General features: G+C 42.2%; 1 protein-coding gene across 1 annotated transcript; it reads left to right on the top strand.

The window, feature by feature from the left end:
* The first annotated feature begins 9,692 nt into the window (after nucleotides 1–9,692).
* On the top strand, nucleotides 9,693–10,265 carry LOC116143060 (TMV resistance protein N-like). The gene has a single exon (XM_031428481.1). The coding sequence runs from the start codon at nucleotides 9,693–9,695 to the stop codon at nucleotides 10,263–10,265; it is 573 nt and encodes a 190-aa protein (XP_031284341.1).
* Nucleotides 10,266–15,270: the final 5,005 nt, after the last annotated feature.

The following is a 15,270-nucleotide window of genomic DNA, read 5'->3' as shown; positions in this document are numbered from 1 at the left end:
TTGGCACAGTAGCGAGGTACCAACAACAAGCTGAATTTCGAGCTCTCCTTGGCTCAAAAGGCTGTTGCAAGCTGGGAGGCCAAGTTCAAGCAATCCTTGCTCGACCTCGCTCGAGAGGCAATAGGTCAGCAGGAAGCCAAAGTTGAGCTCGAGCAACTCAGGCTTCAAATTGAAAAGCTGAATGAGGTCATCACTACTCGGTCCTAGCAGACGTCGATCTTCCTTGTGTAGAAGCTATGGGAGGCTCACCTCTTGATCAACTTTTCTTTCCTTTCGCGAGCTTATAAAAAAGAAGTCGAGCAGATGAAGTTCGAAGCCCAATGAATGGCTTACGTGTATTCGAATGACTCCGAGGATGATGGCGAGGGCCAGGAAGAGATCGAGGAAGGCAGAGAGGAGATCGGGCTCAAGTTGGAAGTTGAGGATCCGGTTCCCCTGAAGCAAGGCTCATATCCTTGGAGACACTGTCGTTGTTCCTCCTATCGAGGAACCGCCTCTTCCCCTTGATGGCGAGCTCCCTAGATCAATCGAAGATATCCCCCTTGCTCCTCCAATGGCCTGAGAGATTATTTACTGTCCTTTTATTTTATTTTTTATTGTTGAAACAATGTAATTGAACTCAATTAATATAAGAAAAAATTTCATCATTTCCTTTTCAAGCAATGGCTATTATATTTTTGCGGAGTCATTTCGTTTGTCCTAGTTGGACTTATAATATAAGATCCGAATTTGCTATAAGTCATGCGTAGCTCGCTTCTCAAATAGCTTTTTCAAATTTATGCGAGGAAATCTCATGTGTCAATTAACTTTGATTTCAAACTTATCATTCTTTTCGAGTTTTGGTCGTCAACTTGAGGCCGATTTCCTTTGACGTGTTTTTTCCTTGAATCTTTTCAAGTTTAACTTCGTTGATTTAGGATATCATCCTTAAAGAGTTGGATTTTGGCATGGCTTTTCTGAGACAAGCTGCCTTTTCGGGACTCCTGACTTTGAGTTCATTTTGAAATATCATTGCTGAGGTTGTAGTTTACAGTTCGGTAAATAAACGCTAATGGATTAAAGACATTAACTACAAAAAAAGAAAATCATGAATAATACCTCTTTTATTGATCAAAAGCTTTGGCCGCGAGTGGCCTTACAACGAATAAAGAACAAAGAAATAAGTGAAACCCGAGCTGCTTATTGGTAATACCTTTGCAAGGGCTCGGTGTTCCAAGCTCACATTATTGCTTCGCCATTAAGGCATTCCAGGTGGAAAGATCCTAGCGCAAGCTTCTCGAAGATTCTGAAAAGACCTTCCTATTTGGGCTCAAGTGCCCCCAAGTTTGGGTTTTGGATACTCTGGACAACCTTCCCGAGAACCAGATCACCCACTTCAAAGTCTTTATTTTTTACTTTGGTATTGAAGTATCGTTTGACTCGCTACTAATATGAGGCAAGCCTTAGCTAAGACTTGGCTCGGTGTGCTTCGATTAGGTCCAGCCTCAATCACAGAAGACCTTTGTTTGTTTCCTCGTTGAAAACTTCTTTTCGGAATGAGCTGATCCCCACTTCAACCGGGGCTATTGCTTCACACCCATATGACAGAGAGAATGGGGTTTCACTTGTCGAATTCCTAGTTATCGTCCTATAGGACCACAAAGCTACCGGTAGTTCATCGGCCTACCTCCCCTACAGGGCGTTGAGTTTTTCCTTAATAATGTGATTGATGACCTTGTTCATAATCTCCACTTGTCTGTTGGCTTGAGGCCAATAAATAGCGGCGAAACTCTTATTTATGTCGAACGGCTCGCAAAAGGTCCTGAAGTCCTCACTATTGAATTGTTTCTTGTTGTTAGTTTTTATTGTGTGAGGAATCCCAAACTGGCAAATAATTTTTTTATAGATGAAGTCCTTGAGCTTGTTCGACGTTATTGTTGCTAAGGGCTCAACTTCTGTCCACTTGGTGAAGTAGTCCATGACAACTACTACGAACTTAACTCCCAATTTTCCTTTAGGCAAAAGGCCGATAAGGTCGATCCCCTAGATTGCAAATGGCCAGGGACTTGTCAAAGTGGTCAATTCTAATGGTAGGGCTCACAAAATATCTGCAAATCTTCGGCATCTATCACATCTGTGAACATAGTTCGTTGTATCGTCGAAAATTGTTGGCCAATAATATCTCTAGTGAAGTACTTTATATGCTAGAGATCTGCCTCCTGTGTGATTTCCACAAATTCCCTCATGGATCTCCCTCAAAACATAATTTGCATCCTCATGGTCAATACATCGCAACAACGGTACATTGAACCTACACTTGTACAATTTATCATTGATAAGCGTATACCGAGCTGCCTTGGTGCGGAGTATTCTAGCTTAGGTTCTCTCCTCTGGTAATGTACTGTCCCTTAGGTAGGCGGTGATTGTGTCCATCCAACTATATCTCTGCCTCGTAGTCAAAACCAGACCTTGCAAAGTGGAAATGCTTGGTCCCAGAAGGAACTTAACTGGGATGGAACCAACTTTTTCCTAATTCATTACAGAAGCTAAGCGGGTTAGTGCATCTGCTTGCGAGTTTTTCTCCTTTAGGATCTAGAGGATTGTGAAGGATCTAAACTGCTTATTCTCGCCTTTGCTAGTTGGAGGTAAGACATCATCCTATCTTTCTTCGCTTGGTATTCCCCGGTAATTTGATGGACCACGAGCTGTAAGTCACTATAAATTTGGATAGACTATGCCCTCTTTTCCTTGATGAGGCGAATCCCTGTGAGCAATGCCTCATACTCAATCTCGTAGTTGGAAGCAACGAACCCAAATCTTATTACGGCTCAGATTGGGTTTCCCTATGGACTTTCAAGCAAGAGCCTCACTCCTGCTCCTTTCTCATTCGATGAGCCATCTACATATAGATTCCATTGCCATAAATCGTCCAACTTCAACTTTTGTTGCTCAATCTCTCCCAAGGTATTTGCCCCTGGCGGGCTGGACTCAGCTTCTGGTTGATAGAAGAATTCAAATATAAAATCTGTCAAGGTTTGACCTTTGATCGCTATCCTCGGGATGTACTTAATGCCGTGCTGACTCATTTCCATGGTCCATTGCATCAGTCTACTTGATGTCTCAGACTTGTGCATTATTTTCTTTAGTTTGAAATTTGTTAGCACGTGGATGGTGTATGCTTGGAAATAGGGTCGAAGCTTTCTAGCAGTGGTGACAAGGGTGAAGGCAAGCTTCTCCATCTCTGGGTATCTTGTCTCCGCGTCGAGTAGTCTCTTGCTTACATAGTATACCGGCCATTGTACTCCTCCCTTTTCATATACCAATGTCTCACTGACAGTGGACTTTGATACTGACAAATATAGCAACAACAACTCAATCTAGATGGGCTTTGACAACAAATAAGGCTGGCCCAGTTGTTTCTTCAACTCTTGGAAGGCTCTTTCACACACAAACATCTTTTTCACCAAGTTCTAGTAGGTCGCCCCAGCGTCCAAATGGCATGACCCTGTAATAATAAATTCCACGATCAGTAATAAAAGAATTATGTTCTTCATTGGGATTTGGTTATATCCCGAGTACGCATCCATGAAGTTGAGTAATACATTTCCTGCTGTCGCATCTACCAGCTGGCCGATTCGTGGTAACGGAAAGTTATCTTTGGGACAGATTTTGTTTAGATCCGTGAAGTCAATACAAGTTTACCATTTGCCATTCAACTTCTTGACTAAGACTGGGTTGGTAAGCTAATCCGTGTACTTGACTTCCCTGATGAAGTTGATTTTTAGGAGTTTGTCAACTTCATCCTTGAGCGCTTAACAACGCTCTACATCCATAGCCCTTCTTTTCTGCCTTATGAGTTGAGCTTGAGGAGGTTCAACCTGTGGCACATTATATCAGGGTTGATCCCAACCATATCCATGTGCACCCATGCGAACAAATCGAGGTTTTTCTTCAAGAACGCCACCAGTTTTTCGACCATTTCTCTTGTCAAATTGCTACCAATTTTCAGCAAGTGAGTTAGGTCTTCCTCGCTGACACTTATTTCTGGTAGCTCTTCGGTCAACCTTGCCGCGGGCTTTTCTCTATAGATGCAAGGATCTATAGTATCCTCGAGTGGTTAGAGGTTATGCTTAGATTCTTCTATGACCATTGTTCTTGGGAGTGGCCATTTTTGTGTTGCATGTATGGCGTGGTTGTAACATTCTCGAGATTCCTTTCTACAGTCTCTGATCGTTGTGACTCCCCCAAGAGTTAGAAACCCCATTACCTGGCAGCACACTGATGTGACTGCACTCAATTCATGCAAGATTGGTCTTTCGAGGATGACATTGTATACAGTCAGGTAGTCTACCAATAGGAATTCGGCCACACCATCCTAATCTTGGGCTCTATCCCTAGAGTCATGAGAAGGTCGATCGTCCATTTGGGAACCAGGTTGTCCCCAGTAAACCCATAGAAGGGCGAAAGGCACGCCCTCAGGTCTCTCTTTGTGAACCTCATTCCTCAAAAAGCTCCTAGAAAAATGATGTTCGCTGCGCTCCCGTTATCGACCATTGCCCTTAACACTCGGGGTTGCCGATTTTGGCCATGATCGCGTCATGTTGTGGCGAGGGGATTCTTTGCATTCCTCTATTGTGAATCCCACTACCTCGCTATCTTGCCTGAGCCACTTGGGCAACTTCTGTTCGCAGCTTATTATTTGGGGGACCGAGTATGTTCTGACCTCTAGAGCATATTGCTCGCGAGCACACCTTGAGCTCCCTGCTATGTCGAGCCCCCTATAAATCATGCCCACCAGGACCTCATTGGGGTTTGGCGGAGCTTGCTAGACTTGGTTCTGAACCTAGATCAAGACTTGGTTATTTTGCTCGCCAGTATTTTTGCGAGCTGGTGTCGCCTTAACGAATTCCTTTAGATAGCCCCTTCTTATTAGGTCCTCAATGGCGTCCTTCAAAGCTCGACACTCATTTGTGTTGCATCCGAAGTCCCTATGGTACTGGCAGCACTTTTTTCGATCTTTTCTGTCTAGGGTCGAGCTTTTGGCCAATGTTGCCATCGAGTTTTCTACCCTCTGGTATTTTGTAGCCATCTGATAGAACTGGGCAAGGCATATGTGATCTTCACTTTGGAGCTATTTCCATAGCTCTATGTTCGGTCTGATCCCTGCAATTAGCAAAGTTTGGATGGACTCCTCGGGCGCATCTGTGACCTTTGCCTGTTTGTTATGGAACCTCATTAGGTACGAGGTCAATATTTCGTCTCTCTCCTAACAAATGTTGCTCAACTAGCTAAACAACATCACGAACTGCCTTCTCGCTTGAAATTGCTATAAGTATAACAAGGATAATTGTCGCCAAGAGTTGATGGAGTTTGCCTTGAGCCTTTTATACCACCTCTTAGTGTCCCCTCCCAATGTGACTGTGAAGTATCGGCATTTAGCCAATTCACGGACCTGATGTAGCTCCATCAGGTCATTGAAATTGTCAAGATGGTCTTTGGGGTCCCCTCTCTCGTCAAACTTGCTCTCTAGCACCTTGAATCCTTACCGAAGTAGGCCTGGTGAACTTCCTCTGTGAAGGGGGAACTTACTATTTCCTCTACCGTGCCATTCTAGCAAGCTCTCAGATCATCGAGCATTTTCTACATACGATCTAATTCTTTGTTGTGGTTGCCCTAGCTATCTCTACTCAGCCTCATTTCGAGCAAATGGGTTTGCAATCTACCTCTTGCGAGGTCCCTCCAGTGTGCGCGTTAATGTGTTAGGTCGAGTCATGATGGCTAGGTTGATAAGTGCTATCATGCTCATTAGTGTGTTGTTTCAGCCGTCGGTTATAATCGGAATGTCGATCATTGCAAGATTAACACAATTGGCTGGTCCCATGAGCCTGCAAAGATTGATCTTATCTCAGGCGTGGGTTAATATCGGCACGCTGATGCTGGGGATATCGTCGAGCATCTCGGAGGTGTCTGTTGTCTTCACTTTTCCCTAGCGATTGCTTTCCTAGTCGTCTTCCGGGGTTAGTTTGCCTGCGGGATTCGCACTTGTGAGCGGAGTGCAATTTGTGATGTTGGGGATGTTGGTCTCCTATTTTTGCCGACAAAACAGATCTTCCACCTATAGAATTCATACATGTTGGGGTGGTGTTGGTGAAGCGTGGCTGGTTAAGATTCTGGGCAGTTGGTTGCTGGTTTCTTAACTTAGCCACCTTTTGTTGCACTGCCTGTGTAACCATTATTCTAATCTTCTCCACTAGTTGGATGTTCTCGGGGTTTGACGTCCCTGCCCTCTAGTGGTTTATGACGTGTTAAGTTGGTGGCACGGGTGGTCGGCGTCCAACGATGTCCTGTTGCACTTCCTGGTGGGTGGTTTCCATATTTTCAAGGTTTCCGGTGGTAGTCTTTGACTCGATGTGCACCACTGTGAGCCTAGATTGGGTTGATTGCTATGATTGTTCGCCGGAATACTTGTTGACAGAGGCTTCCCTTCTAGTGCCAAAATGTTGATACAAAAATCTGCACTAACCAGCGAGATTCGATCGACCTAGTCAGGATCAAAACTGATGTAGGCATGATTAAAGATAACCAGCGATGAAAGTATAAAGATGCAATAAAGTAAAAGACAATGAGAGTTTTTAAAGTGGTTTGGCGAGGTAAAATCTGAAGCCTACGTCCACTATTTTGTATTTGCGATGAGAGTTTACAATGTAAATTCTATCAAAATTTTGTAACCCCCTGTTCATAATTTGAGGGGGTTTATATACAAGATTTGTAGGAAGGAAAGAGCGAAAACAAAGGGATTACAACTGATCTGAAATGTAATTCCAATATTCTCGCGATTGGGTGCTGGGATTGAGTAGAAATTATTGTTGATCTAATCTTTTTCGCAATATCTGGGATCTGAGACAATGTGAGAATTGATTGACTGATTGCTCGGATTATTCGCATCTAGCTTCTGCTGGGTTGAGCTACAGCTCGACAAGATTAAGCTGGGTTAATCAGACATCATTTTCGAGTTGGTTCTGGGTCGAGCTATATCCTTATGATAACCCGAGCTTGGCGGAAAAATCACACACAACAAAACTCATACCTAGATTTTGCCTAAACCACCCATTTTCAACATGTTCATTGAAATATATGCTTAATCAACTATAACGATGATAAATCATTCCAAAAATAACTTATTTAACATGTTTCCTAGATTTATATGCACTTACTCAAATTTTAGATTTCAAATAACTAAACTTTCATTGTAAAAATAATATATCGGGAAATCCGTTAAAAATGTGTTCCGCAAGATCATAAATGCAAGTCTTCACTCGAGATTTTAGAATGGAAGCATGGGTTTTGAATTAATGGTTAGGGATTTGTTATTAAGGCAATTTCGTACACCAATTTTGTGCTAAATGGAAATGTGCTATTTTTTAAGACACTTTCAAAAAAGTGCTAGTTTTCACCTCGTTGTAATTGTGTCATTTAATATAATTTCTCTTGTTAATTTTTCTAGCAACTAAATAGCTCTAAATGCATACAATTGAAAATCTCCCAGTGCACAGGATTTATTCAGTTTTTTCCAAGTCTTCGACTTGAAACTGCTGGAAAACTTCTAGTTAACACTGATGACTTTAAAATAATCGAATGTGATAGGTTTTTCTTTTCGTATTAGGTGGACGTAGACCATGAACGGATAAAATATAAATTGCTTCATTTCTTGGAAGATGAACTGAATGCAACATATATGTAATTTAATGCAAACAACTAATAATATAATATTGATGTAGCTATCCATGACTTTGGAAATATAATATCACATAATACATTATGTATACAGTGACTTTGGAAATATAATATCACATAATTTAATGGGTTGGTTTTTTTCAAAAAGCAATGTAGACACAAAGCTTTTTTAATTTCTTCGTAATATGCTCTTACTTGATCAAAATTTGCTTACTTGAAATATGTGCATATTTTTCCTGGAAGAGTAATTTAGTGCAAACAGTAATTTAGGCAGTCGGCATCTGGGGGACTAAAGACATCAGAATTACAGAAGTTAAAGTAAGCAAAAGTGTCAGTAAATTAGGTGGAATTATCTTTCTACAACATGGCGAGATCAATCTTTTACAAGTATTAATCGTTGAGTTTAGTTAAATTTGGCTCTTTTTATTTAATTTAATAAGAGATTTATAAGTAAGTTTAGTAAAAGAACGAAAATAAAAGTATAAGCCATAATACAAAATTCTAATTAGTTCCCTACGTTACTACATTTTTAATTAGATTACATATCTAATTATTTAGTTATTTACCAAAAACAAAATTCGATAAACAGTAAAAGATATAAATTTTATTATTTGTCACAAATTTAAATGTTAATTACGTCATAAAAATAAAAAATAAAAAATATATTAATCATTTATAATAAGTTGATGGGGTTAGGTTTTCTTTTGTATTATATGGATTATTAATTTTTAAAAGATAAAAAGGAAATTGCTTTCTTTCTTGGAAGATGGACTAGACAAATAAATTATCGAATACAAACAAATTATAATATGATCTCTTGTGAGCATTCTATATTGTTCTCATTTAGTACATTATCTATAAAATGACTTCAGAAAGACATTATATATGCCCTCATTTGATCGAAATTAACGTAGGTGGTTTTTATTAATTGAGAAATTATATTAAATGACACTATTTGGAGCCTTGAATCGGGAGAAATAACACCTTTGGAAAGTGCCTCAAGCAATGTGCAATTCAAATTCACACAATATTTTTGAATGAAATTGCCCCCATATATAAATAAAACTTACACTATTCACTCATCTTCTGTAACCCTAACCTACCCCTACCTCCATTTGACAAAATTCAAACTTTCAACTCTAAATCGATACCCACCTCTTATTAGTGCCAAAATCGAGTAGAATTTGAGTGAAAATACTAATTTTGGATTTAGGGTTTTTGGGGGGATTTTAGGGTTAAGAATGGGAGATATGTTGAAGTGTTATTGAGTTGTTGAGAAGGGTACGAAAATGGTTGGATAATTGGATTGTATGGCATTGAAATTTGCATTTTTTGGCCAAATAAAGGGGTTTCGGTTAGATTCAACCAAAAAACATAGGTTTTGTTGGAGAAGATAAAGTCAATTTTTAATCGAATACCTTGGATTCGACCAAGATAGGTTTTTTCTCGGAAGATGACTGAAAAATGAAAAATGAAATCTTAAGACAAGTTTGTTAAAATCTTAATTTGTTTCCATCAAATAATGTTTATGCTAATTACTTAATTAACTCTACAAGGGTAAAAATGTCATTTTGCAATCTAACCGGAGGGCTTTTTGAAAATAATTAATTCAAAGAAAATACCTTAAATTTTTTTTTGAAATACTATAGTAGATTAGTTAATGAAATGTAGATTTAATGAGTTTTGAAAACAATGTTCATGTCTTTTATTTATGAATTCATAACTATAGAAATTCTTAGCTTTTTGAAAAACAAGAAAAAGAAATGGGGAGTGGATAAAAATTGAAGTGATGGACAATGGACTGAAAGTAAATAAAGCAAGAAATTTGAAGGGCCGCCTGGTTGGAGCTCAGAAATAATGGCAAAAGAGCCGTATTATATTTAATTAAATATATTATTATATTTAATTACTTAAAATTTAAGGCGCCATTGAACATTTTCCAAATCTCCAAACACTCTGATTGCTTCAACCCAAGTCCGATGGCTTCTTCTTCGTCTTCTCGTCCTACTCAAGAAAAGTACGATGTTTTTCTTAGTTTCAGAGGTGAAGACACTCGCAACGGTTTTACCAGCCACCTCAATGCAGCTTTGGGCCAAAAAAAGATTATAACTTTCATCGATGATGAACTTAGAAGAGGAGATGAGATTTCACCCTCACTTTTGAAGGCAATTGAAGGATCGAAGATCTCAATTGTCATTTTCTCTAAAGACTATGCTTCTTCTACATGGTATCTGAAAGAACTTGTGAAGATCATGAATTGCAGGAAGATACATGGTCAGATTGTGATTCCAGTTTTCTGTGATGTAAATCCATCAGATGTAAGGAAGCAAAGTGGGACTTATGGAGATGCATTTGCTAAGCATGAAGTACAATATCAGCAGAGGAAAGAGATGTTGCAAAGATGGAGGAGTGCTTTGACGGACGCAGCCAATCTATCTGGCTTTGATTCTGTTATGCCTAAGAAAATAGGGCTGACGTGGCTCCCAGTTAAGTGCAAAAGGTCAGACCTCAGGAAGAGTTTACTGACATTCTGGCGCAACTACGTCGTGTGATCATGGTTACACTCACAGCCTGCTTCCATCAGAATAATGGGTGCACGTCAGCCCAGCCAGGAGTTGTGGTGATACCGCTTGTCCTATCCCTGCAACAAATCACGTGAATTACTCTAAAAGAAGGATTTGCACGGATCATCCCACCAACTTATAGATTCAGTGATCATTGCTTCAAGGCATCCCACTATAAGTTGAGAGCTCCTCTCTCATTAAAGGGATTGGCACATTTACTCTTGGCCATTCTCTTTCTCTCTCTCTCTAGAATAGACAGCATTTGATACTTTGTATTCTCAGTGTAAAGTCAGTTATCTAAAATGACCTGACCCTTATCATTAATAAAAACATTAATGGACGTAGGACTTGCTTCCTTAGCATCCGAACCACTTTAAAACTCCTTTCTTACAGCATTTACTATCATTTTCCTTTCCATTCACTTGTGTCTTTTGGGCCAACTCAACATTTCACACGTGTGTTTCGTTGGTGTCAAAATCACGCATCAACAGTTTGGCGCTAGAAGGAGGGCTGATTTAGTGTTCATCTTTCATCAGGAGAATCTCCAACCTACCGGTCCTACAGCAAAAAAATGGCCTACCAACCAGAACCTGGGCAAACCAACCAGGGAGCTGAGGGGCTCCCCCAAGTTCAGGGGGACACTTCTTCCAAAAAACCTTCAGCCCCGAAAAATGCTGCAGGAGATATCCTGTCAAGTTCACAGCTTGACCCCGCTATTAGAAGCTACCTGGAGAGGTTTGACAATACGCTCCAGACGGTCAACCAAAGGCTAAACCATTTGGACCAAGGCATGCCATCCAAGTCAGCTGCGACAGTACAGCAGCCAAAAACGCCTGTAGGTCACGCGAAAGCGCGGCAAAGGGAAATAACCTGTGCCGCGAGCACTGCAGCGCGTAGACAAAAGGGTAAGCAAGTGGCAAAAAACAAGCCCACGGGCTAGCAAACTCTGACCGCATCCCAAGCAGAATACCAGTCTCATTGAGACTCGGTGAAAGGATGCAGCCCAAGCTGTCCCATGCCATGTCAAAAGTGCACAGCCATAAAAGTGCTGGACGGGGCGATTTCTATCACCGCCAGAAAACGATCCTGATCGTCACCATGCGAGAAGGTCCCACACTTCGCGAGGCGGTTCTTACCACTGCGAAGGTCGTGAAAATATCCCGCACCTTTCATCGCCATCGCACGCTTCTAGCCAACGTGTGTCGAGAGTGGCCGGAACTGCCCACCGAGGCGAAGAGGAACCCAACCTTCGGACTTTTCTCAACCGTAATCGCGAGGGTCAAACTCGCATGGGTGAAAGCAATCCCCAAGCGGCTCCATTGCTGCAAATTGAGGAGCTGCAGCAAGCTCTAGACAGACTACAAGCTCAACAAAACGAGCAGAGGCAAGTCGTATCTGCGTCCCCTTTCTCTATCGAAGTGTTAGCCATTCCACTCCCACTAGGATTCAGGATGCCCGACATGTGAGTTTTGATGGGAACTTTGATCCGTAGGATCATTTGTACGAATTTAACGACCTGATGGAGCTTCACCAAGTCTCAGATCTAGCAAAATGCTGTTGTTTGGCTGTGACTTTGACCTCTCATGCCAAACAGTGGTTCAGGTCGCTCCCAGCGGGATCGATCAGTTCGTGGCCTCAGATGAGCGCGACGTTCCTAAGGCATTTTCAAGCAAATCGGAAGTTCTTAATGCCTTTGAGCTACCTCAGCAATATAAGGCAAGAAAGAGATGAATCCCTCCAGTCCTACATTGACCGTTTCCACAGAGAACTCAACAAGGTGGCTCATACTCCCGAAGAGTCTATTCGGATTCTCATCATAGCCAGAGTTCGTCCACAGACCGACCTATGGAAAGAATTACAGGCTAAGGACGATGTTTCTCTCACTGGATTCTATAATCTTGTGGACAAGTACCTCCGGATAGAAAATTCATTGGCGGCACTCTGCCGTGGCGACCACGATGCTTTGTGCAGTATACCTAGTTGGCGGGATAGTAGAAGAGCTGATCACAGAGGGGACGCAGACGATCAGCAAAGAGGGAAGAAACCTCGTTACGAGCCCAAAAAGTCTTATGCTTCCGTCTCTCGTCGCAATCGCGATAGAAACCAATATACTCCATTGAACGCATCTATATCAGCTATTCTTGATAAATCCAAGGAGGCCAGCCTGCTCAGAGAGCCTGAGCCCATGAAAACTCCCGCGACGGCAAGAAATAATAAAAAATATTGTCGCTATCATCGGGACAATGGGCACCATACTGATGAATGCCAAGCTCTCAAGCAGGCGATTGAAAACCTTATCAAGCAGGGACATTTCAAGGAATACATTGATGACTCTGCTCCCTCACAAGAAAAAAATTAGGGGGAGCCAAGTAAGAAGCGCTGCGATAAAAAAGGAGTGTGCACCCTCAATTTAATTTTCGAGGGACCGCACTTTGCGAGAAACTCACGAGGTGCCCAAGAAAGGTATGCTCGCGAGGCACATCACGAGCCCATCGGAGCGATGAGCGTGGCACAGCGACCACAATAGGTTCACCGGGAGGAGGAAATTTCCTTCTCTGAAAAAGATACGGCCCGGCTACATCATCCTCACGATGATGCCCTTGTGATCACGCCCCTTATAAGGCACTATAATATCTAGAGAATGTTAGTGGATAACGGAAGTGTTGTGAATATCCTGTTCGCTTTAACTTTCGAAAGAATGAATTTAGATGAGGCAGACCTAAAGCCTGCCTCGTTCCCTCTATATGGCTTCACAAGGGACCACCTACTCCCTAAGGGCACGATCTCACTCCCAGTCACGCTGAGTAACTTCGACGAGGTGACCAGAGTAATTGAGTTCTTGGTAGTAGATTGCCTATCTGCCTTTAATGGAATCTTGGGGCGACCTCTGCTGAGACACTTCAAGGCAGTCACTTCAATATACCATTTGAAGATGAAGTTACCACCCCAACGGGGATTGGGGAAGTTAGCAGGTCTCAGCGCGTAGCTCGAGACTGCTATGTGAAAGTAGTACAGATGGCGTGCAAAGGCAAAGGCACCTCACGCGACGATTATAACTAGACAATGGCGATTAGCCGAATCGAGCCACAGCCTGGCCTGGTCGAGGATAATATAAATCCTCGCATTCAGGACTGCCATTCCAGTGGGCCAATTGAGGACTTGACTGAAGTACTGGTCGACCAGACCGAACCAAGTAGGGTGCTAAGGATCGGTAAAAATCTCAATCCCCAACTCGCTACCGAACTGACTAGTTTCCTTAGGGAAAACATCGATGTGTTCGCATGGTCGCATGTAGATATGGTCGGGATCAACCCGAATGTTATTTGCCATGCATTAAACATCGACTGTGAAGCCAAACTAGTTTGCCAAAAGATGAGAGCGATGGACCATGAGCGATATGTTGCCTTGAAGCTTAAGGTGGACAATCTCCTCCGAAATGGATCCATCCAAGAAGCATTCTATCCGACCTGGGTTGTCAACCCAGTTCTAGTAAAGAAGCCTAACGGCAAATGGCGGACCTGCTTCGACTTCACCGACCTTAACAAGGCATGTCCTAAAGACAGCTTCCCCCTACCAAGAATTGATCAGCTCGTGGATGCCACCTCGGGGCATGAGCTGCTAAGTTTTATGGACGCGTGCTCAAGATATAATCAAATTCTGATGTATGGGCCAGACGAAGAGCATACATCTTTTATTATAGATCGGGGGTTGTACTACTACAAAGTTATGCCCTTCAGCCTTAAGAACCCTGGCGTAACTTACCAACGACTAGTTAACCAGATGTTCTCCAAACAGATAGTTAGATCGATGGAGGTCTATGTAGATGACATGCTAGTGAAGTCACATGTCGCTTCAGTTCATGTAGCACATTTCGCTGAGATGGTCAGCATCCTTTGACAGTATCGAATGAAGTTGAACCCCCTCAAATATTCATTTGGAGTATCCTTGGGAAAATTCCTAGGGTACATGGTTAACTAGCGGGAAATTGAGATCAACTCCAAAAAAATCCAAGCTTTCCTCGATATGAAGAGCTCGACCAACAAAAAACAAGTGAGCCTAAACGAGCGTATAACGGCGCTAAGTCGCTTCATATCAAGGCTAACAGATTGTTGCTTGCCATTCTTCAATGTACTCAAGGCAATAAGAAGTTCGAATGGACTCCCGAGTGTGAACAGGCCTTCTAGAGAATAAAGGAACACCTCGGGAAACCACCACTTCTATCCAAACCTCTCCCACAAGAGATCCTCCTTTTGTATCTGTTTGTCTTACAGTTCACCGTCAGTGCAGCTCTAGTTCAGGAAGAGAACGGAACACAATGGCCGGTATATTACATGAGCAGGCGTCTATTAGATGCCGAGATGTGGTATTTGAAAATGGAGCGATTAGCCTATACCCTGCTGATCGCTTCCCAAAAGTTGCGACCTTACTTCCATGCCCATACAGTTCACGTATTGACTAATTATCCACTCAGGCAGGTCCTCCAAAAACCAGAGGCATCAGAAAAATTGCTCAAATGGGCCATGGAACTTAGCTAGTTCAATCTCCATTACAAACCAAAAGCAATTATTAAAGGGCAGGCTGTGGCTGACTTCATATCAGAGTTCTCGCATCATCTAGCGAACGAGTCGGAACAGTCCAACGAAGTCATCTAGAAAACTGTTCAAAATCTCTCGACTTGGACCCTCTACGTCAATGGATCATCAAACAGAAAGAGGGTCGGAGCAGGCCTTCTCTTGTTAAGTCCCAAAGGGGCCCGCATTCATAGCATTCTCCTGTTCAGTTTCAAAGCAACTAATAATGAGGCCGAGTATAAAGCTCTGCTCGCTGGACTCAGGTTGTCTAGGGAAATGGGCGCAACCGCGATCAGTGTCCATAGTGATTCCATGCTGGTCGTTAACCAGATTTTGGGAGAGTATCAAGCCAAGAAAGATAACATGATTAATTATCTAAAGAAAGCTAAGGCCACACTCGAGCCGTTCAAGTACTTCAAGAT

The sequence above is a fragment of the Pistacia vera genome, unplaced genomic scaffold (assembly GCF_008641045.1).
Source record: "Pistacia vera cultivar Batoury unplaced genomic scaffold, PisVer_v2 Contig425, whole genome shotgun sequence".
NCBI lineage: Eukaryota > Viridiplantae > Streptophyta > Magnoliopsida > Sapindales > Anacardiaceae > Pistacia > Pistacia vera.
Note: the sequence above shows the minus strand (reverse complement) of the source record. Positions and strands in the feature narration are given on the sequence as shown.